The 23,550-nt window shown below is 33.8% G+C and overlaps 2 protein-coding genes across 9 annotated transcripts; both read right to left on the minus strand.

Annotated features, from left to right (window-relative positions):
- Nucleotides 1-6,281: 6,281 nt before the first annotated feature.
- On the minus strand, nucleotides 6,282-7,959 carry LOC131614885 (uncharacterized). The gene is made up of 3 exons (XM_058886422.1): nucleotides 7,911-7,959; nucleotides 7,221-7,829; nucleotides 6,282-6,403 (listed from the first exon to the last, which is right to left on the minus strand). Exons 1-3 carry the CDS (start codon nucleotides 7,957-7,959, stop codon nucleotides 6,282-6,284), a joined length of 780 nt encoding a protein of 259 aa, XP_058742405.1.
- A 4,694-nt stretch (nucleotides 7,960-12,653) lies between these two features.
- On the minus strand, nucleotides 12,654-16,988 carry LOC131610302 (uncharacterized). Of its 8 annotated transcripts, none has more exons than XR_009286451.1 (7): nucleotides 16,627-16,988; nucleotides 15,713-16,170; nucleotides 15,430-15,477; nucleotides 15,256-15,336; nucleotides 14,640-15,053; nucleotides 14,429-14,509; nucleotides 12,654-13,248 (listed from the first exon to the last, which is right to left on the minus strand). XR_009286451.1 is itself a non-coding variant. In XM_058882206.1 (5 exons), the coding sequence occupies exons 1-4, from the start codon at nucleotides 16,193-16,195 to the stop codon at nucleotides 15,029-15,031; spliced, it is 348 nt and encodes a 115-aa protein (XP_058738189.1). In that variant the 5' UTR covers nucleotides 16,196-16,988; the 3' UTR covers nucleotides 14,153-14,509; nucleotides 14,640-15,028. The 8 variants fall into 8 exon arrangements, 1 of the variants encoding a protein (XP_058738189.1); XR_009286448.1 differs by having other exon boundaries at nucleotides 15,713-16,177; XR_009286447.1 differs by having other exon boundaries at nucleotides 15,713-16,245.
- Between the last annotated feature and the right edge of the window lie 6,562 nt (nucleotides 16,989-23,550).

Raw genomic sequence — 23,550 nt, forward strand, 5'->3', positions numbered from 1 at the left:
AAAAAATGAGTGTTCTGTCTTTATTAATCCTCCTCGCATGCAGGAACATGTACCTCCTCCAGTACCTCCTCATAATCCCTAATGAGGACGCATGAGATAGGCGACTCAAGGGAGTATAAGTGGATGGTCCCTCCACTTCCTCCCGCGGTACCCGACCGTGTTCTCGACCCCTCTCAGCTTGCTCAACCCCTCAGAGGTGTTTTCAGAGATGTGCTTCTGAAACTACCTGCGACATCCATTTTTGGAGCTTCAACCTCAATCACCCAAAAATGAAATTTTTACACATTTTTAACTTCAAACAAGCAACATTTTACAACATACAACTCAACCTACTAACTTTAAATGATCTTAAACATATTTTTATACACATGCAAATAGAAAAAGAATTTTACAAAAACTCACTCGATAAGTAAAAATGTGTTGAGATTGGAGCGAACTGATTTGTAATGAGTGGAAATGCTTAAAAATGACTTGAAACAAGTTTTGGAAGTTTAGATTTTAGGGTGTTTGAGGTTTAACAGATGACTTAAAAAATAGATAGAATGGGGGGTTTCTATTGTGGGATGAAATTATATTCCCTAATTCAGGGAGATGCATCTTTGAAAAAACTAAAAATTAAAAAAAATAGGTTTATTCGGAGATGCATCTCCGAAACAACCATGATTTAAATTTTTTTTGGTGATGCATATCCGAATAAACCGCTAAAAAATGTATTATGGGACGTTCGGAGATGCATCTTCGAATTCAGGGGTTAAAAAGGGAATTTCTACAGAGATGGGATGGGATGCATGGAAGCATGGAAGCTAAGTAGGGATGTCAACGGGGCAGATATTGTTCGGAGGATGCTTCTCCACTCCCCGCCCCGCCCCTAAATTTAGTCCCCATCCCCATCTCCAATCCCCGCCACGGGGGAATATTTCCCTCCATCCCCATCCCCACAGATCCCCACGGATATCCACGGAGATCAAATTTTAAGAAAATTTCTACACTTTTTGATCAAAACTATGACACTAGTATTTTGTTTTTTTTTTCCGTATTTTTTAAAACGCATATATTTGCGTCTTTATTTTATAAAAAAAAATCAAAATACATCTTGCATCAATAATAAATAAAAAAAGCAAAAGAACTTGATGTTGCTAATATTTTTTATGTAAAAATAAATAAATAGTAACATAACTTCTTGCTACCGTGCTTCCACTAATTTACTACCACAATACCGATGTCGTCCAGCGCAAGTGGTTGATTATGTGTGACAAATCTATAACTTCTAATGACTCTTCATTTTCTAATACATTGTAAAATTATATGATTATATAATATATAAAATATATAAATTAACATATATCTTCGGAGTCGGGGAATCCACGGGGACGGAGGATACTTTCCCAATCCCCGCCCCAAAGTGTTATCGGGGGAACTTTTCCCTCCATCCCCATCCCCACGGGGAAAAAAATCCCCAACTTCGGATATCCGCACAGATATTCCCCACAGGGATCCCCATTAACAGATGCAATTGACATCCCTAAAGCTAAGTATTTGACGGGGGAAACAGGCGTGCGGGAGGACAACAGGCAAGTAGAGATCAGAAGGCTGGAAGCATCCAACTTAGTGGTGTGGCGTGGGTTGTCCGCTAAACCTTTGGATATCTTAATCAATTGGTCTGTTTGATCCAAATCAAGTGGTTGTGCATTTCTATCATAATTTGTAAACAAATTTTTATCACACAATTAAGAATGAGGGATTTCAAAATTATGTTGATTAATTGTTGATTGGGACGAGACGCATGACAGCCAAGGATTTGACAGGGAAACAGTCGCGGAGGGGGCAACAGGTGCGTGAAGCGTCTGATCATGATCAAAAGACTGGGAGCATCCAACTTTAATGGTGTGGTGTGGGATATCCGCTACACCTTTTAATAGCTTGATCAAGTGGACTATCTAATTTAATTCAAGTTGTTGTGCATTTATACGATATTTTAGAACAGAACTTATGTTACACGGTTAAGAATGAGGGCTTTCAAAATTAAGTGAATCTAACCGTTGGGATTTATTTACTGTTAGGGCCAATTAATTCTCTTGTACTTGCTAAATACTAGTGTTGTTATAAAAGCCAGTGTCTACTTATGATTTACACTCTTTCATCTTGTGAACTCAGTACTATTCCTTTCTAATATATTCTTATCGAGTGAAACCCTTCCATTTCTAAAACTGTTTGAATCCTCTAGAAAGAACCAGGAATTAAAACCTCCCCCACCATAGCTTTCGCAAATTTGTTTCTATCTTACACCTTCAAAGTGTGCTGCAAGATGTATTTAACTTCCTTGACCTCCTTTGATAGATTATTAACCACAACCTCTACGAAAGTTCACCATCCCTCCTTGGAAAGAAGTCAACACCAGCACGACCCATGTTCTCTTTATGAGAAACCTGATTCAAGAACCCAGCCCTCCTCACGCCCTTACCGGCCACGATTCACCACTTCCTTACCCCTAAACCTTTCGAATCTAGGAAGATTCGCGTGAATTTTCTTTCCTTTGACGATCACATTATCTAGCTTCACTGCTAAGAGCCTCGCGTCCTCCACCTTTTTGAACCTTGTGAATCCAAATTACTTCCCAAATTCGTTCCTTCTAGGAGCAACCCAAACTTCTAATACCTCCCTAATACATCCAAATAATTAACTCATAAAAATCTTTTGCTTTGCATTTGTCAGAACTTAATTCTAAGAAATAAAATGAAACTAGAGACTCACCCCTCCTTCTACATGACTTCTTGCAGATGAAAAAGTGACCCAGCTGGGAAACCCATTCGGAAAGTGATTCCTCTTAACCTCCGTCAAACCGTCAGAGTGGTGGAAGGAACCCCCGTACATTTCAAAAATTGAGAACCCTAGCCCCCAAAATCGGCACTCTCTCTTGCCCCCAAAATAGTTTTTAAGTATTGCTAATAATCACATCGTATATAAAATGCATTAGTATATTTTCCTATGCTTTAAGTATATTTAACGTAGAGTACAAAAATATTCAACAAATATAAATAACTCTTCAAATTTTACGCAAGAATTATAACTTAATAAATAAATTTTAAATAAAAGGAAATAGATATTTATTCATTAAAAATTTAAACAAAGAAAAAATATGTATATTATAAAATGCATTATTGTTAAGAAAATAATTTATTCAATCAAATTACCATTAAGACTTGTCTTTAAAATATAAAAATTTTATAAATAAATATCTAACATACAGAAAAAAAAATTCACTTTATATTTGGGCGATTCTGTTTATTTTTATTTTTATAAAACACTCTAATAACAATAATACAAATTAATAACAAATTGATAATCTTTAATTATCAAATGAATACTTGCAAATCTTGATAAAATAGTCACAAAACTATGTCATTTTATTATAAAATAAATATTAAATTAATCACATTAATCTTGTCAATCAATAATCTATAATAAATTAATAACATTTTGTTATGAAATAGATATTTTTAAATATTAATAAATTTACAATTATGAATATAAATTTTTTTTTTGTTATTCAGGATTTTAATCACAAATCTTTTATTCATAAAAATAGTAATATTTATAATCTTTCCGGGAAACTTTAGCATTAGTGATTTAATTTTTCTGTGATTCTTTCATATTATTGCTACAAATCTTTTGGGATTGTTTAATATTATTGATATAATCATTCTGAAATTGTTTAACATGGTTGATGCAACTCTTCTAGAATCCATGAAATTCGTCATTGATACCTTTTTGATTAATAAAGACAGAACACTCATTTTTTTATCATTCCTCAAGGTGTAATGACTCTTTGATTAATGCATAATGCATAAAATAAAGCATTCATGAACAATCCTCTAGGAGATCCTTTATAATATATATAATTAATGCATAGATCTTCATATAATGATAACGATAAACATTTTTCGTGCAATCCTCCGAAAATGCTTTATAAGTTTTTCATAAATTATTATTTTGTTATCCTTCAGGGATACTTGATAAGTTCTTTAGCAACTATATAATAAACAATTATTTTTCTATCTTTCATTGATGCTTGATAAGTTCTTCTATAACTATATAATAAATTATTATTTTTCTATCCTTCATGGATGCTTGATAAGTTCTTCTGGAACTATATAATAAATTATTATTATTATTATTCTATCCTTAAAGAATTCTTAATAAGTTCTTCAGAAACTCTATAACAAATTCATTACTATTATTCAGATATATTTTTTAAGTTCTTTGGGAACTATATAACCAACACAATGTTTTGTAAACCTCCATGGATTATTTGATAATTTAATAATATATAATACTAAAATTCAACACAGGTAATGGAAAATAATAAAATAATATTATCTCTGATAGTTAGGGCTTCAATTTTTTTTCCTTTTCAAGTTGGTAGAATTTGGTGCTGATAACGTGTTATGAAATTTATGAAAAGCAATATAGTATAAGAGTAGAGATGAAGGAGAAAAATAGAAGAAATAAATGATATTGTATTATTATTTAATAATTTAATAATATATAATATTAAAATTCAACACAGGTGATGGAAAATGATAAAATAATACTATCTCTGATAGTTAGGGCTTCAATTTTTTTTCCTTTTCAAGTTGGTAGAATTTCGTGCTGATAACGTGTTATGAAATTTAAAAAAAAAAAACAATATAGTATAAGAGTAGAGTTGAAGGAGAAAAATAGAAGAAAGAAATAATATTGTATTATTCTCATTATCACTATAGATTTCAAGTACAATATGAGATTTATAGGACATATGTATTAAATAAAAATAATAATATGAAATCTTCAAATTGATGGACATCCATAATCATGCCATTTATAACAGTTATCAAATAAGTTATATAAAGGATTTGTAAAACAAATTAGAACAGTTTGTACTATCACAATTTCACACTCAGGGCATTTGAAATTGTATCAAATAATTTAAGGTAGTTCACTAACCGGCACAAATAACAATGGCGGTTGGAGTAGCAGTTTTTGCAATTGTCGTAGTACATACTAGCGACACGGATTTAGGTGGTAGAACTATAGCAGTCGCGAGAACTATTGAGGCGGTTCAAACCACCGTAAGTTTCCAAAATAACCTCCACAACTAGGGGTGGGAAAAGGATGAGTCGAGTTAGGCTTTGCTAAGCCTGAGTCTGCCCTACTAAAAAATTCAAAGTCTATCATAGGCTTATTTTTTTGGCCTAGGTCTGGTTTTTTCGAAGGCCTGATTAGTCTATTAGTCTACTTAAAAAGCCTATATCATTTAAACATAAGTAAATAAACAATTCAACTAATTTTTAAATATACTGCAGAATCAAAATTACAATGAAATTAAACGTTTGTTTACATTGACTTATTTGAGATTTCATAATAGCATAAGTTTTGTGAGCTTATTTGTTTGGGAGAGCTTATGAAAATAACTTATGACACTAGTGCAAAAAGGTTAATTTACACCCGCTTTTTGTTAAATTTACACCCGTTTTTTAAATAAAAAACGGGTGTATATTCACCGGGTGAGAAATGTCTAACAAATTTACACCCTTCTAAAAACGGGTGTAAATACATGTTATATTACACCCTCTTTAAATATAAAATGGATGTAAATACATTCTACGTTACACCCTTTTTTAATAAAAATCGGGTGTAAATAAGTTCTACGTTACACACGATTTTAACAAAAATCAGGTGTAAATACATTCTTAATTACACCCTATTTTATTAAAAATCGGGTGTAAATACGTTCTACGTTACACCCTATTTTAAGAAAAATCGCGTGTAAATACGTTCTAAATTACACCCTATTTTAATAAAAATCGGGTGTAAATACATTCTTAATTACACCCTATTTTAATAAAAATCGGGTGAAAATATGTTCTTAATTACACTCTATTTTAATAAAAATCAGGTGTAAATACGTTCTTAATCACACCCCATTTTAATAAAAATCGAATGTAAATATGATCTTAGTTACACTTTTTTTTATTATAACTTACACCTTTTATAAATAAACAAATTATACCATTTACACCCTATTTGATATACTATAGTACACCCTATTTTAAAAACATTTGATTACAACAAACAACAAGAATTCAAGTTTTTCAAAACAATATTTATCATTCCCATGTCATCATTCAACAATACTTTTACATATTTATATATAGCAACATAAAATAGGTAAAAATTTGTAGAGCTACACAAGACGTTAAACAAACTAACGTCCTTAAAAAATTCAGAAATTACTATGATTGTCAAGCTCTTCTGACCCCTTTTTCACCACTCTCCTTTCCTATAGCTTTTAGAAGCGCTTCATTAACATCTCTAACATCGAGATTTTGATCCTCTAGCAATAAAAATCCTGTTTGATATTGGGCTTCAAAAATAAACCAACAAAAATTTCATAAAGATTTTTCGGCTTATTTTCATAAATTCATCAAAATAACTAAATTTACTTTTGTATTATGATATAAAGTACAAAATACAATATAAAAAATAATAAATTTATCCGTGTTTATTAAAATAGGTCGGCCTGATAAGCTTAAAAGGCTTTTTTTTATGGTTTGTGGCCCAACCAATTTAATTAAATAGACTTATTAAAAAGCATAAATCTTTTGATCTGGCCTTGGTCTGTATAGGCTAGGCCATAAGTCCCTATTAATTATTCTGGCATATTCCCACCCTTAGCCATTACTTATTTTTTTTCTTGTAGTGATGGTAGGATTTACATCCATCAATTTGTCTTATGTTTTAGCTTCTTCATTGTTTGTGTATTGATTTATACCACCAAACAAATATGCTTGAAATCTATGATTGAAAATCAATGGTTTTATTTTGTAAATGAAAATCATTTCAATCTAATATACTTATATGTCTGTCAGTGCACTAATTAAATATAAGAGATAAATGTCTTAACATTTATCTATTGTTTTGTATTCAAGTTAATACTAGTATATAAAATTTAGGTTATCTTTTAAAACTGTCATAATTCTATAAAAGTTAATTTTTATAATTTTATTTTTAATAGCAAAATAGAATCCATATAATAATATTAATAAAACAAAAGAAGCAAGAGTTGTTGGTAGTTAAGACTTAAGAGTATCAAAAGTTCACAAAATCTGCAATCCTAACATAAACCAAAAACACCTAAATAACAAAACTTAGCCTTTAGCAGCTTCTTTCTTGGAATTTACCATGAACGACCTTGGCCGCATAAGTATTGTTTCCCCTCCTCCTTCCTCTTCCTCCATTTCTTTTTCCTCGATTCATCTTATAATCATTATTACCATGCTGATATGCATGGTTCTTAGACCATGCCATGTTATTCTTTCTCCTTCTGTTATAATGCTCCTCTGGAATCAACCTCTGAGAATCATTCTCTTCCCAAGAGTTTGCTTCATTAATTTCATCAGCACCATAACTTGGTTCCGGAAGCTTTGTTACTTGTTCGTCGTCAACCTCCCATCCGGTAGGTTTTAGACCAAGAGCTGATAATGACTGATTTAATAAGAGTGAACTTTCCAGAATCACGCACTTTTCTATCATCTTTCTTCTGGCATCTTCTTCTCTCTCCAAATCCATACAGAGTTCAGGATCAACACTTGCATCCCAATCTACATCATCGATGTACATGTCTGGATCAGGCAACGGAATGTCCCAGCCATAGCCGTTGATCTCAGCGCAATGCCTGAATTTTGCGTCGTAAACAGCCTGTTTGACAGCATAGTCGTCCCACTTCATCACTTTGGAATGTGATTCCGTATACCTCTTATCCCATAACGGCACGGTTGAAAACCTGTTATCTGTGAACCAAAAGAATCAAAAGTAAGAACAAAACCAAAGGAAATTAAGAAAGAAAGGGAAAGAAAAAAAAGACAGTTTACCGTTATAAGATGGGTATCTCCGGTGTTGGTACTTTCTCCAGCTAGCCATTTTAATAAGCAAGAGAGAAGACGGTGATGAAATGAGTTTGACACAAAGACAGAAGAAGTTGTTGTTGCTTCCAAGAGATTTGTACTGCCCCGGTATTTATAGGAACATGTTCTTACTTTTGCTTTTTTAGTTTTGTTTATTTCATTATTACATTTTGGTACTAAATAGAAAACTGTTTTTTAATTAATAGGATTTCCTAAAATTGGTTCTTATATTTGAAAACAAATGCGTGTATATGAATATTACCAAAAAAATAAAATAAAATGCATGTATATGAATGAATTTATGAAAACAAATGCATGTATATGAAAGCTCTTTATGTTCATTCCATATCCATTAAATAATTACATCCCTTCACATATTTACTTTCTTTGTTTCTGAAATTTAGATATTTTAAAGATTTAATTTGTTTAATTTTTTTTATTTTGGTTGTAGTCGGGTATCGAACTCGTGACCCTACATTTATTACAACAGATGTTTAAGTTAATCGTTGTGATCGATAGCACGCTACATAGTTTATCACAACGGTCGCGCAACCGTAATGAAAAGCATCGTACATACAATTACTCTGGAGAAAAGAAGGGGGTGGATTGGATTAGCTGGAGTTCGGTTTGTAGGCCGCGAGAGGAAGGGGGTTTAGGAATTAAGGACTTGGAGGTGTTCAACATTGCGCTGCTAACTAAGTGGTTCTGGAGGTTTTTGAACGATGCAGAGCCGTTATGGAAAGGAATTTTGGAGGAGAGGTATGGAATTCTGTATGAAAGAGTTTTGTTTAAAAGAAAAGTTGGAAATCACGCGTCGAGATCCATTTGGTGGAGAGACCTCATGAAAATCTGTGATAAAGAGGAAGAGAAAGCTTTCTATAGAATTCTATCATTCAAGTTAGGAGAGGGCAGTCAGGTTCCGTTTGGACAAGTAGGTGGATTGGGAATATGCCATTCTGTTATGTATTTCCTTTATTGTTTCAGGTAGTTGAAAATAAGGATAGCAATGTTAAGGAGATGGGGTGGTGGGCGGAGAACGAATGGAATTGGAAGATTGAAAACTTCAATTCTGTTCTCTGTGAGGCAGCAGCGGTAGAGTTAGAAGAGCTTTGTCATATTTTGACTGAGATAGTCCCGAGAAGATTCGTTAGGGATGGATTTTCATGGCCGGTTGGTGGACAAGGATGTTTTGTGGTTGGAGAGTATTACCGTGAACTTATGCTGGGAGCAAATGTGGTGGAGATGCAGTATGAGGTAAAGGATGTTATGAAGCTGATATGGAACTCATGGATGCCTTCGAAGGTGAAAGTTTTCGGGTGGAGGTTATTGCAAGATAGACTAGCAACAAGAGAACAACTTTTGAAACGAGGCATTTTAGAAAACGATGAGCGGAGCTATTGTGCCTTTGGATGTTTACAGGAAGAAAATTCATCTCATTTGTTTCTATGCTGTGTAATTGCAAGAGGGATGTGGGATAAGATCTTTGCATGGTTGGGGCTAGAACCGGTGGTAATATTAGACTGTTGTAATCATTTAAAGGATATGGTGGATAAACTGAGTCGTTTCTGTTCTTCAAGGCGTGCTGCAATGGTTTGGGCGTGTACATGCTGGTGTATTTGGAATCATCGGAATGTCGTAATCTTCGAGAATGGGATTCGGGACAGTGAGGAAATAATCCATAATGTGAAAATGTTCTCTTGGTGGTGGCTAGTAGTAGGTAATAAGAAGAAAGTGTTGTGTAATTTTTATGAATGGTATCACTGTCCTATAGATTTTATGTAATGGTAGGATAGTTAGTTGGTGGTGGTTGGATAAAACAGCGTAACTCATAAGTAGACATTGGCCTTTATAATAACACTAGTATTTAGTAAGTACAAGAGAATTAATTGGCCATAACGGTAAACAAATCCCAACGGTTAGATCCACTTAATTTTGAAAGCCCTCATTCTCATTCTTATTCTTAATCGTGTGACATAAGAGCATCTCCAATGGTGCAACTCAATTTTGAGTTTTTTGTGGGACCCGTTAAGTCACATCATATTGAAGCAACTCATCCAAATTTTACTTGTAACTCTAAAAAAATCATATTGGGTTCCACATTTTTATCTCATATATTAATATTTTATTTATATTAATTTTTAAATTTTAAAATATTGATTTAAATAATATGAATTAAAATTAATATAAATTAAATTAATAAGTAAATAAAGTTAAACCTAAATTTTTATAATAATAATTCAAATTAACATCAAATTATTAAAATAAAGATAATAAAAAAGAAAGAAATAAATATGTTAATTTATTTAATAATAAATTGTTAAAAAGAGAGTGTAAACAAATTGTTAAAAAGAGAAGACGTAATACAGCCATCAATTAATTTATTATTTGATAAAGGAACTAGTCTGAGATCCATGCTTCCGCACGGGTCATTTTTTTTCTGGTGTAGTATTTTTTTAATGATATGAATAATATAAATAAAAGGAATTATAAGCAATATGCATAATTAAAAGGAATTGTTATACTTGAATAGAGTTATTAGAGTTTTATTGATTGCTCTGTTATACTCCCAATTCTTTGAAAACCGAATATCCATAGGAATGGTTTTGAAATTTGAAAATAAATACTTTAGTTTTCAAATAAAAGTCATTATTGTTTAAAATAAAATAGGCATTGTATTGAAAGTGGCCCTTAAGATTAAACATTATTATCGTATTCATGTGCTAATTTTGTGTGTAATAAAGAACCATATAAAAAAGGACATGTGAGTCGGAGAAAAAAAAGAAATTTTAACAAATGCAAATGTAAAATTTTAAATATAAATGAAAAATATGAAATAATTTACTTAATTGTAAATTTAACAATAATTATATAGAAAACAATAATCCACAAAAAAATGTTTAAGATAGGTTAAGAACACAATAGCAAAATTGGGTCAGTTAATTTAATAATTAACGGTCCAACAACAATTAAAAGAAAATGATATAGATCACTATGGTTTAATTATAAATGAAAAATGATCATATAAATTCAATTATATTAAATAATCATATAAAAAAATACTATAAGATGGAGATAATAAAAATAAAATATTAACATTTAAAAATAAAAACTATCTCTCAATTAATAGTAATTGTTGATTAAAATAAAATAGCTACTATGTTGATAATGCCCCGTGAAATAAAAAAATAATTTGATGCGATATAAAATATATTTAAAAACAAATGTAAAATAAACAATAATCTTGGACATTTAATTGTATTAAATAATGATAAAAAATCGTGAGATGGAGAAAAAAATAAAAATAAAGATATTATCTCTCAAATAAAGACAATGATTGATTAAAATAAAATAGACATTATGTTGATAGTGACCCGTGAGATAATAAATAAATAAATAGAGAAAAAAATTAAAATGAAAGTAAGAAAGTGTGAAAAAATGTGAGAGAAATTTGAAATTTTAATTAAGATAGAGAAAATGTGTAATGATCGATTAAAAAAATTAAATATTGAGTTGATAGTGGCCTGTGAAATAATTAAATATTTTTGAGAATAATAATTAAATGATCGATTATTAATATTTTTTGTGATAATAGATAAATGTAGAAAAATTAAAATGAAAGTATGAAAAAATGAAATGTGAAGGAAATTTGAAATTTTTAGTAAGATTAAAATTTAAAAATAGATTATTAATATTTTTTGTGATAATAAATAAATTAAGAAAAATTAAAATAAAGGTAAGAAAGTGTGGGAAAATGAAATGTAAAAGAAATTTAAATATGACTTCCATCATCCATGGCTTACATGTGATGTCATCATTCATGCAATAAAGTTGTAGGGAAAATGTTATTTAATTCGGACCAATGAAAAGCTAACACTTGGGACATCCATCCAATAAAGTTGAAAGAGTGAATACTTAATTTGTTAGTTACAAAAATGACCTTTTATTAGTGCAAATAAATTTTGGTGAGAGGGTAATTTAGGCAATTTGGTCAATCTATTATTATTGAATAGATAGTAGATAGCACGTTGCTTCAGAATGCAACGGTTTTCCATGGTGGCGAACTCCAACGGTTTTAAATTTTGTATAAAACAAATGCATGTATATGAAAGCTCTTTATGTTCATTCCATATCCATTAAATAATTACATCCCTTCACATATTTACTTAATTTGTTTATGAAATTTAGATATTTTAAAGATTTAATTTGTTTAATTTTTTTATTTTGGTTGCAGTCGGGTATCGAACTCGTGACCCTACATTTATTATAACGGGTGTTTAAGCTAATCGTTGTGATAGGTAGCACGCTACATAGTTTATCACAACGGCCGCGCAACCGTAATGAAAAATATCGTACATACAATTACAACTTACCTCACAATGGTTCTCTGACATGGTTGTATCCTTTTCTAAACCATCGTGGTAGGTGTTTTCCGTAGTAGTGTCATTTTTTCATTGTACATCTTCATTGATTTTCTTCATTTCTTTGGTGTACATCTTCACATATCTTCTTCATTTCTTTTTCTCAAAAGTACATGCTTTCGAGAAATCTCGCACACATATTTTCTTCTTCTTATGTGTATCTTTGTTTTGTAGCTTCACACTCATATTTTCATTTTTCTTATGTGTATCATTGTTTGTGCATATTACACTCTCTTGTGTTTCATTCTTTCCAAATCTTCTTTTTTATAGATAAAGAAATATATCCGTTGGAGAATAAAATAATTAGTATCCATAATGAAAAAGCTGTTTGAGACGTTAGCTAGTACTAGACTACAATTGCGCTTGTAGCATTAGGACAGATGATGGAACATGTGATAGCAATGATGGTGCAGAGTACAGTCCTTTATTCGGATTTTCAGGGAGGTGAGTAGGATAATGTATTGTTATCACATGATCTTCTTTTGCACAAGATTTTTATCATAGGCTTCAGATAAGTACTGGTGAAGCTTAATCAGAATTTAGAGTTATTATCTCTCTTCATAGTTAACTTCTTGAGTCATATGCTTCTCAGTATGAGTTACTGAAGCTTGATCATAGTGTCTTGAGAGCTTTAAAACGTTGAGACTTCACAGACTTTAATCAGTCATTCTGGATAAGATCCTTTCACGATTTGACTTGATGCTTTCAGATGTATATTTGCTTGTAAACACATCTTGTATTCATCATTGGTTGTTTTCGTTATTGGTTGTATTCATCATTGGTTCAGAGTTCGTTTTGTGTCCAGAGTTGCTCATTAGAGCCCAAAAATTTTACTTGTCCAAAGTCCACAACTTGGTAACCCAGATTCCAGAACTAATTATCAGATCCTGCACATATAACAAACTGTTATAGTACAAAACTATTATCCTTATATTGTATACTTGTTATCATCAAAACTCAAGTATTAGTTGTAGAACCAAACTTGTTCCAACATACATCAGCTGCTATAACATTTATAACACTTAAGAAAAGCATGGCAGAAACCCTTGTATTGGCTCTTCCATACGTTTTTAAGGTCTTCATTCTTGAGAGAGGTGCACTACAGAAAAAAAGGCCTCCTACCACGCCCAGAAAACCGAGGCTTTATGCAAAATAACCGTGGCGTAACGCTGAGGCCACGATTTAGCCACGGAAATCCAACGGTGGAGTCTACGGCCGTGGCCAAAAGTAAAGTCCACGGTTTTTTGGTATAGACCACGCATTTTTTACAACCGTGACATTTTTAGGCCACAGTTTAGGTAGCTTGATTAAGGCCGCGGTTTGTATTTTGCCATAACTTAAAAACTGTGGCTATATTGTAAAGCCACGGTTTCATTTTAACGTTTACGACACAGTATTAGTTCAAGATATAGCCACGGTTTAGTTATGACCACCTATTTAAAACCGTTGTTATATGTTATGCATTCTAACCCATTTATCTAGCCTCAGTTTATTTCTGTATCATTACATAAATATATATATATATATATATATATATATATATATATATATATATATATATATATATATATATATATATATATATATATATATATATATATATATATATATATATATCACCAAGGGCATATCTAATAAATTATGTCTTTTACCCATTTCAAAATCACATAGAAGTATAGAATAGTATTAAAAAAAATTCATTACCAAAAAAGATTGAAATGATGGTGCTAACACCAAGAACTCAACTGTAGAATTTGTCTTAACAAACCAAAGATCAATCCCCATAAAATATAAACGCAAGTTTCTTAGACTTGTATTAACATATGAAGCTAAGCATCTCGTTCCAAAGGAGTATCACAGAACAAAAGTAACAATGGCAACTAATTCATTCAAACTTCTCTAACAAACAACCGCGAAAATTTAGTATTGGTCGAAAACTAATCATCCAATTATATATTTAATCCTCATGTTTAACTAAAAATCTATATCCCAATTTTTTTATTTTATATAAAAACTGTATTAAGAGATTCATAAACCATACAGCCAAGGAGAAACCAATCAATTTACCTTCTTATTGAATTAGCTACTACTATAACAGCAGCCGGTCCAGAAATGGCTGGCAAATTCGTGGAAAGAACATTTTGGATCCTGCAATCAACAGAATGAAAATTACCAAAATTGAAATAAAAGAACAACTTCCAAGTATGTCATATAGTAAGTGAACATTACTAATAATTCAAACGCATTGATTAAACACTTTAAGGACACAAACTTGTACCTTTAACTACTTCATAGGCAATAATAGGCACATAAACTCCGGCATATGACTCTCCAGCAATGAAGAAAGGATTCGAAAGGAACTCGGGATATAGTTCAAACCACTAGTTTGTCCTAAGAAAAAAAACGACGAGAATATAGATTTTCTGATTCAAATAATGAGAAATTTACAGTTTGTAGTCACTAGTTCTTTAAGACTCAATGTTGTACAAAATGTAAATGTAGATAGCACTAAGTCACCAATAGTTTTCAATCCCTTCATTTGGAATGGAGAAAAAAACAATGCTTCAGTGATAGAGAGGATTCAAACAGAGCAGGAACATCAACATCAGCAAATATTGTGTACTCTCCATTGGTACTCCCTTACTTTTATCTAACAAATCCATTGTATCAAAGTTGCATCAAAGTTATGAACCTGCTCAAATAATTAGTGTTTTTTTAATAGAGATATAAAAGTAATAATAAACTAATGAGAAGTATTAGAAATAATTACAAACCCATTAGCTCCCACAAGAGCCTTGTGTGGTTGTAACGGCAAACCAGAGTACTCTTCCAAACAACAAACAAGCTATAATGCTATTACTTCAACGAAATAAACATAATATATTAACCCTCACCTCTTCCAAGGAGGCATTTCCAGCTCTTTCACCAATCCCATTAATGGTGACTTCCAGATGCCTAGCACCGGCTCGTGCACCCTGAAAGCAGCCACAATCAAGCGCATACAAATTCAGAATCCAGCTACAAATGCAAAGTATAGATGAAAACTAAAAAAAGACAAGAACACCCACCTAAATGGTGTTCGCAGTAGAATTTGATGAAGAAATTCCCTATCCGACCTGTTATCATCATACATATTATCACCTTAGATCTTAAGGAGGTGACTGCAACATAATTAACTTTTAATCCCCCCCCCCTCCCAAAGTAAACCAAACAAGAAACAAGATGGAATGAAATAAAATGCAACAAACATGACATTATTGCTACTAAATCTATGCAAGATAATTCAAAGTTTATAAACAGTCATGAATATCTATCACTGAGAATGAGTTAAAAGCAAAAGGCTTCACATACCATATTTCTCGATGCTGTCAAATAGCTTCACTATGCCAGTTTAACAAATTACACACTTCTTCCAAAATGACAACAGTTTAACAAAACATACTTGGCTGCTCTTCTACAGGCAAAGACCTTACAATATGGTTCAGTGGGCTCCTAGATTAGACATAATTTTGAGAAGAATGGAAGCACATAATGGTTTAGGTGCATTGAATTACTGTGAGCTTGAATGGAAGCAGTTAAATAACATGTATATAGAAGACTAGTTACACTAATATAAACTGGACATAGTATACAACAATACCTATTTGAAGAGAGTACAATAATGAATGCATTGAAGTCGAACAATATGTGCACTTTACGCCACTTCTGGTGGCAGAAATGTTTGTGGATACCTCGGCAAAGAAATACAAAATTGGCAGAAACATCATCCATCAACAATGAATTGATCTTCTTGATTATCCCCTTCAACCCTGGTGTCTTCGTGAACAATACCATTTACATTATGCAAATTTTGCATCATTTGTGAAAGATAATGGTTGCTAGCACTAGTATGATCAGATAGGCCAGCAGATTTGACAGAAAAACAGTTTTATAAACAAGATGTTATCAATACAAAGCATACATTTTGGATTTGGGAAAAAACATAGAGTAAGATTTTCAATCCAAAATTGGGTTTGCAAAACAGTAAGTTAGTTAATAGGAATTTCAAACCAAACAGAGATTCAAATCAAATTTAGAGAAAAGAGGAATTAGGGTTTCAACACAAAATCTAAAGTTTGTGAATTTCCTATTCAATATAAAAGCAAATATAAGGTGAGTAAATTTTTGTAACAGCCTTTGTCAACAAATCACAAATTTAGATTTTTGAACAAAGGGTTATTTAACAACAGTCACAACCCAAAATGATAACAAAGAGGGACCCTTACCATTGAGGAGATGAAGCTCGCAGTGACGTGAGGAAATTCGGTACGGTGGTGACAACTGCCGGCGCGGCGGTGACAACTCCAAATGGTCCAGTTTTGTCCAAAAGAAGGAGAGATCTAAACATTCCTGCTTTCTACACTTGTTTTCGCGATGGCTAGAGGGAGAGGAAGAAGGTGGTTCAGCGGCGAGATTAGTCGAAACAATAAATCAATTGGTTCATGAGAAAGACTGTGAGGTAAGGATTAAGAATATGGCTTTTTTTCAGTTGGATATGGTATTGCTCGAAAAGAGGGTGGCGGCATTAGGGTTTTCGGATAGAGGAAGAAGAGGGAATAATGTTCTCTGATGTGAAGAAGAGAGAGAATGGGTTATAGATAAAAATGATTTTTTTTAATCCTAATTCCCTTTTATATTTATTTGTTTTAGTTTTTTTTTTAATCTTAAAAATAAAATAAAATATAAAACAAGAGAAAGAGGGAAACGAAAAGAAAAGAGGGAAAACATGGCGGGCACTAAATTTTTGGACTTGGATCATAGTTTTTAGTCAAAATTATAAGGCCGCGGTTTTTCTTTGCGGCTTAAAATATCCGCAGTTTTATAATTGTGGCAATTGAAGTAAAGACCACAGTTTCATACTCCGGATTCAATATTTTATAATATAATTCTACGCTTTGATAACTATGGCCAAATCATATATGTGGCCACAGTTTCTGAGCTGTGGAAAATTTTAGCGTGGCCGTAGGCCAAAAATGTAGTAGTGGTGCTTCTGTTGTAGCCATCGATTTTGTTCTATCTTAGGAGAGCCACCCTTTAGCTTTCTTCATTAAAAAGATGTGTAACCGCATGCAAGCTTCTTAAGTATATGTCTGTGATATGTACGCCAACACAGAAGCTGTAAAAAATGGCGTCAGTATCTTATTGGAAGGCATTTTCATATATTTATGAATCAAAAGAGTTTGAAAAATTTGTTGGTCCAAACAATCCAGACTTTAGAACAACATAAGTGGGCCTTAAAGCTACAAGGTTTCAATTTTGAAATATTTACAAACTTGAAAGGAAAACCAAGTTGCATATGCATATAGCCGCTGACACACATAGGATGAAGTACTCTTAATCTCCATCTCCTCAACAATTCCATTGCTTCTGACACAACGAAAGAAAACACCTAATAATATGAATAGGTCAGTCCATCCTATAAGGGCATATAGTTTTGCTTATTTAATCTTGGCATGTTTAATAAAAAGGTCAAGTTTAAGCTTTTTAAAAATCCTATTTAATTAATTAGGTCAAGCTTAGGCTATTAAAAAAATCTATGAAACTTGATAGATCACCATATATATTGATATATATTAGAAAATGGCTAAATAGTATATAAAAGTTTGTGTTATCTATTTAAAATTAGATAAAATGAACTATTTGAAAGTCTTGACATGAAATAGGTTTTTAAATAGCATTTCAAGTAAGACCAAGCTTTTAAAAAGTTCAAACCGAGTAAAAAAAAGTCTATAATATGCCATAGACCATGCTCAAGCCTTAAAATTTATTATAAGGTGGGAATAAGTTGGGTCAAGCTACGCTTTGCCAAGCCTAAGTCTAGCATGTTCAAAATATCAAAGCCTAAGTTTCGCATGTAGCATGTTATAGGCTTATTTTTAAGCTTAAGCATGACCTTTTCAAATGTATGATTGACGTGTTAGCCTACTTAAAAGCCTATTTTATTTGAACATATGTATATAAGTAATTTAATTAATGTTTATATAGACTAAAAAAACTAAAAGATCAATGATACTAAAAATTTGTTTGTATTAACTTATCTATGATTATCTAGTAGCATAAGTTTTGTGAGACTATTTGTATAAAAAAAACTTTACGAAAAAAATTATAGTTCATAAAGTGTTTTCACTCAACTTTCATAAGTTATTAAAGATAATTAAACTTTATTTCTGTATTTTAATTAAAAGTACAATATACAATATAATTATAATAATAAAATTATTCATACTAATTTAAATAGACTGGCCTGATAAGTTTAAAAGACTTTTTATGGCTTGAGGCATAGCCTTTTTAACTAAATAGGCTTATAAAAACACATAGGTCTTTTCTACTTAAAAAAATCTGACATGACCTGAGTTTGTGTAGGCTAGGTCCTAAGCCCCTATTAGTTGGCCTAGCATATTCTCACCCATATTTCCACCTCTAATTACATAATGGAAAAAGAAGGACAAGAGCTGATGCTAAAATATAACTCATAATCACACATGCAACAACTTTTCATACTCTAAAACGACATTTTGTACTACAAATACAAGTATACATACCACCCATTCAATAACTGTTTCAATCAGTTCTTTCAAAATATTATTCAATGCCTACTGAGGTACATTCAAGACTTCAACCAACACTAGCTCGCACTTATGCTTCTTTTTGTTGGTCTGGCATGTACAGAGACGTCAAAAATTTCATTCAATGTTTCAAAGTCTATCAACAAAACAAGTATTTTCCAACAAAGAAAAATATTTACTAGAATCATTAGAAATTCCAAAACAAGTGTGGGAAGAGTTTTTAATGGATTTTATAATTCACTTACCTTTGTTATTTGGACACATTTTGATTTGGGTTATTTAAGACCGTTTGACAAAGTTTGCAGAAACAAAATGCAAGAACGTTAGATATCAATTCAACGAATGGTCCGCTTCAGTAGCCGGTGTTGGGCGGCCGCCGGTGCAGCGCCGTAGGCTATCGTTGTTTTCTTGCGGTGGGTTTCTAGAGGCAGGTTAGGGTTAAGCATCTTCTCTTCAATTTTGGTTCAAACTCCTGGCCTTAGGGTCAGGGACCTTGTTGAGGGGTTGGGTTGTTATAGCTCTGATTTGGTCTTGAGAAGCTCCACTATCGCTTTTCTTTCTTTCTTTCTGCGGTGGTTTTTTTCTCTCTGTGGCGGTACCGGCTCCTTTTCTTTTCTTCCTTTCTTCATTTCTGTCTCCGTTTTGTGTGTATCTTTGCATGTTTGTTCTCGATGAATCGCGGTGGCTAGACAGATGTTTCCTATAAGAAACGTTTCGTTCCGAAATGGGACACTTTTCCTTTTGGTGGGCGTAATCGCAATCCGTCAGCTTCGCTAGGGGAAGTTACCTCTTTGTTCGTGTCGGAGTTCCCAGAAGGGTCAACAGCTAAGGATCTGTTTCAGCTCTTTGGGTGTTATGGTTCGGTGGTGGAGGTGGCGATTTCACCGAAGAGGAGTTCTTTCGGGAAACGGTTTGGATTTGCTCGGTTTGTGGAGGTAACCGATGGTAGATTCTTAGCTGTGCGTCTGGACAATATCATTATAGGTGGTAAAAAAAATACACGTCAATTTGCCAAGGTTCAACAGGGCTTCTTTCAGGAGAGTAAAGGTTCATGGGGAGTCTGTGTTGGGCAACTCTGCGGCTCCACAAAACAGGTTTCATCCTGGCAGAAATGGTAACCCAAGGTCTGAGTTTAGGAAGGGTCAATCTTATGCTGAGGCAGTGGGAGGGAGACAAGAGGATAACGTTTCGAAAGTGGCGGAAATCATGCTGGTGCATCAATCCTCGGAAGCTTTAAGAGGCAGGTTGGAGAGGGCTTTTGTGGGCAAAGTCCATATTCCGGGTTCGGCTCATGTCATTCAAACTCAATTCGAAATGGAAGGAGTATTCGCTGTTAAAGTGTCCCCTATGGGTAGCAATTGGTGTCTGTTAGAAGAAAATGAGGAGGGCTTTATTGAAGACCTCATAGGTGAAGGAGAGGTGTGGTAGAAGACTTGGTTTTCGGAGATCAAAAAATGGGAACCTGAGGCGGTGGATCAGCATAGAGACGTTTGGATACGGATTTACGGGATACCTCTCCATGCTTGGAGTTCTGATTTTTTTACGGCGTTGGCGGAACGATGGGGGAGATTCATATGCATTGATGAATCCACGGCTAAAGGAGAGGCGTTTGACGTTGCGAGAATTATGATTAATGTGCCTATTGGGTGTCTGTTTCCTGAGTATGTTTCTATTAATCTTGATGGACTGGTTTTCAAATTATTCATAAGAGAAGACGCACAGGGGCTGTTTAGAGTTTCTGCTAAGGCACCAGCTGTTTCATCGCGCGATAGCAGTTCTTCTGACTCAGTAGCGGAGTGGTGGAGCGACCATGATGGTAAGGCTGGGAGTAGTTCGGACAGCATTGAACAGTTTTCTGAGAAGATTATGGAAGTGGTTAATGTTAAAGTTGATGGAGGGTTACGGTCCGATACAGTGAGGAAATCCAACGAGCAAATGCCGGCGGTCAAGAAGGCTCCTCTGGAAGACAATCTTATTGTACGTGGGTTTTTTGATAATGCCATTGACAAGGTCAGAGGCGGTTCCCAGTCTTCAAATCGTGGAATTTTGGATGGAGGGGGCGCTTTTCTTGAGCGAAGCGATTCTGTTTCACACAGTTTGAGGGGGATCGAACCAGCTCTCGGTTCCGCTGTTCTAGGGTTGGACAATAGGGATGCTGGATCTGCTGGGACAATGCTGGAGCAGAATATAGTGGCAGGCTCTGAGGCTTTTGCTGGGACTGTTTTGCTGCCAGTTTTCGTGGCCAGCGAGGAGAATCATTCTGGGGCATCCCAATCCAAGGTCAGTTGCACAATAGAATGTGGGGGCTGTACTACTTTAAGGAAGAAGATAAGGTACAGATATATGGATGAAGTGGGCAAGAAGCATTGTAGCGGCAAGGCTGGCGGTAGGAAAGATAATGTCGCGATTTGTGATAGGCTTAAGACAAATACTGTTGTGCAGCAGGGCAGAATTGGTGAAGACAGTAGTGTGGGAGCCTCTTTCATGTGTTATGGTAATCAACAAGAGGAGTCAGACATATATAGGAATAATAATAGACAATGGGATTTTCTCAAAAGGGATGTCGGAGATAAATTATTGGAGGCGATTGTGGCATTGGGGGTGGTGGATGAGAATGGAAGGAACAATCTAGCCAGGAGAATTGAGGATTTGGGAAAGGGAACCAATATAGCATTGGTGTGTAGGAAGGAGCAAAACAATGTGTCTCAATGATTATAGGTTCCTTGAACATTAGAGGGGGAGCAAATGCGCTCAAAAGAAGGAGAATTAGTTATTTGATTAACAAAGGTAATGCGGATATTTTCCTTTTGCAAGAAACTAAGATTTCCAATATGGTGGAGGATTATGCTAATAGTTTTTGGAGACACTCGGAGATTGGATTTTCTTTTTCTAACTCGGAGGGTAGGTCGGGCGGTTTGATTACGATGTGGAAGAAAAACATCATGGATGTTTTGTTTAGTTTTAAGGGGGAAGGGTATTTGGGGTTGAAAGTTTGTTGGAAGGAGGACTTTTATTATGTGGTTAACGTGTATTCTTCTTGTGATTTGTCTAAGAAGAAGGTTTTGTGGGAGAAATTGTTAGACTTGATGAGAATTTACTCCGATGGGGAATGGTTATTAGGTGGAGACTTTAACGCTATAAAGAATGCTAGAGAGCGTAAAGGGAGAGCGGGAGGGAGTTACAAGAAGGAGATGGAACTTTTTGCCGAGTTCATTCATGAGAGCTCCTTGGTGGACATTCCGTGTAAAGGGAAGAAATTTTCGTGGTATAGTGGTGATGGCAAGTCTATGAGTAGGATTGACCGCTTCTTAATTTCCAACGTGGTGGTGAATCGTTGGGACGTTATTGGTCAATTGATTGGTGATAGAGATATTTCGGATCATTGTCCTATTTGGATTATGTCGGACAAATGTAATTGGGATCCGAAACCGTTCAAGTTCAATAATGAATGGTTTTCCTTCGATTCTTTTATACCTTTTGTGGAAGGGGAGTGGAAGTCTTTGAAATTGGAAGGAAGAGCCGATTTTGTATTGAAATAGAAACTCCGGATTTTAAAAGAAAGACTCAAAAAGTGGAATAAGGAAGTCTTCGGTAGGATTGATTTGGACATAGACAAAGGGGTTCGAGACATTAATATTGGTGATGAAAGGTTAGCCTCCTTCCCTAATTCTAATTCTTTTCATTCCTTGGAAGAGAGTGTGGAGGCTATAAAAGAGGCGAGTAGTAGTTTTTGGAGAAACTTGAGAATTAGAGAGAACATGCTTCTTCAAAAATCTAATTTGAAATGGCTTAAAGAAGGAGATTCTAATAGTGGTTTTTTCCATAAGGTGATGAAGAGTAAAAGAAGGCATAATCATATCGGACCGCTTCTTGCTTCGGGTTCCTTGTTGGAGGAGGTTAGGGAGGAGGTTTTCAAACACTTTGAGAACAAGTTCGTTGAATCGGAGGTGGATAGACCGGTGTTAGATGGCATTACTTTCAAGTCGATTAGTAGGGAGGAGGCGAGGGAAATAGAGAAACCTTTTCTTGAAAGTGAAATTAAGAAGGCGGTGTGGGAGTGCGGAGACTCTAAGAGCCCGGGGCCGGATGGTTACTCTTTCCTCTTTATCAAGAAATGTTGGAGCTTTATTAAAGAAGATTTCATCAATTTCTTTAATTACTTCTTTCTTGGGAAACCCATCTCAAAGGTAGTCACTTCCTCTTTTTTAACTTTAATTCCGAAGTCTAATAATCCTATTGGCTTGGATGATTATAGACCTATTTGCCTTGTTGGGTGCATTTACAAAGTGGCGGCGAAGTTGTTAGCGGGTAGATTAAAAGGGGTGTTGAATTCTATTATTTCCACTTGTCAAAATGCTTTCGTTCCGGGGAGGCTTTTGTTAGATGGGGTGGTGGTGGCTAACGAAGTGGTGGATTATGCTAGAAAGGAAGGAAAGGGGTGTATTTTATTCAAAGTAGATTTCGAAAAAGCTTACGACAAAGTTAGTTGGAATTTTTTGAGATATATGCTTAAATGCATGGGGTTTGGAGATAGATGGTTGAAATGGATGGAACTTCTTGTTTTTAATAGTAACATGTCGGTGT

The sequence above is a fragment of the Vicia villosa genome, linkage group LG6 (genome assembly GCF_029867415.1).
Source record: "Vicia villosa cultivar HV-30 ecotype Madison, WI linkage group LG6, Vvil1.0, whole genome shotgun sequence".
In the NCBI taxonomy this organism is placed as follows: Eukaryota; Viridiplantae; Streptophyta; class Magnoliopsida; order Fabales; family Fabaceae; genus Vicia; species Vicia villosa.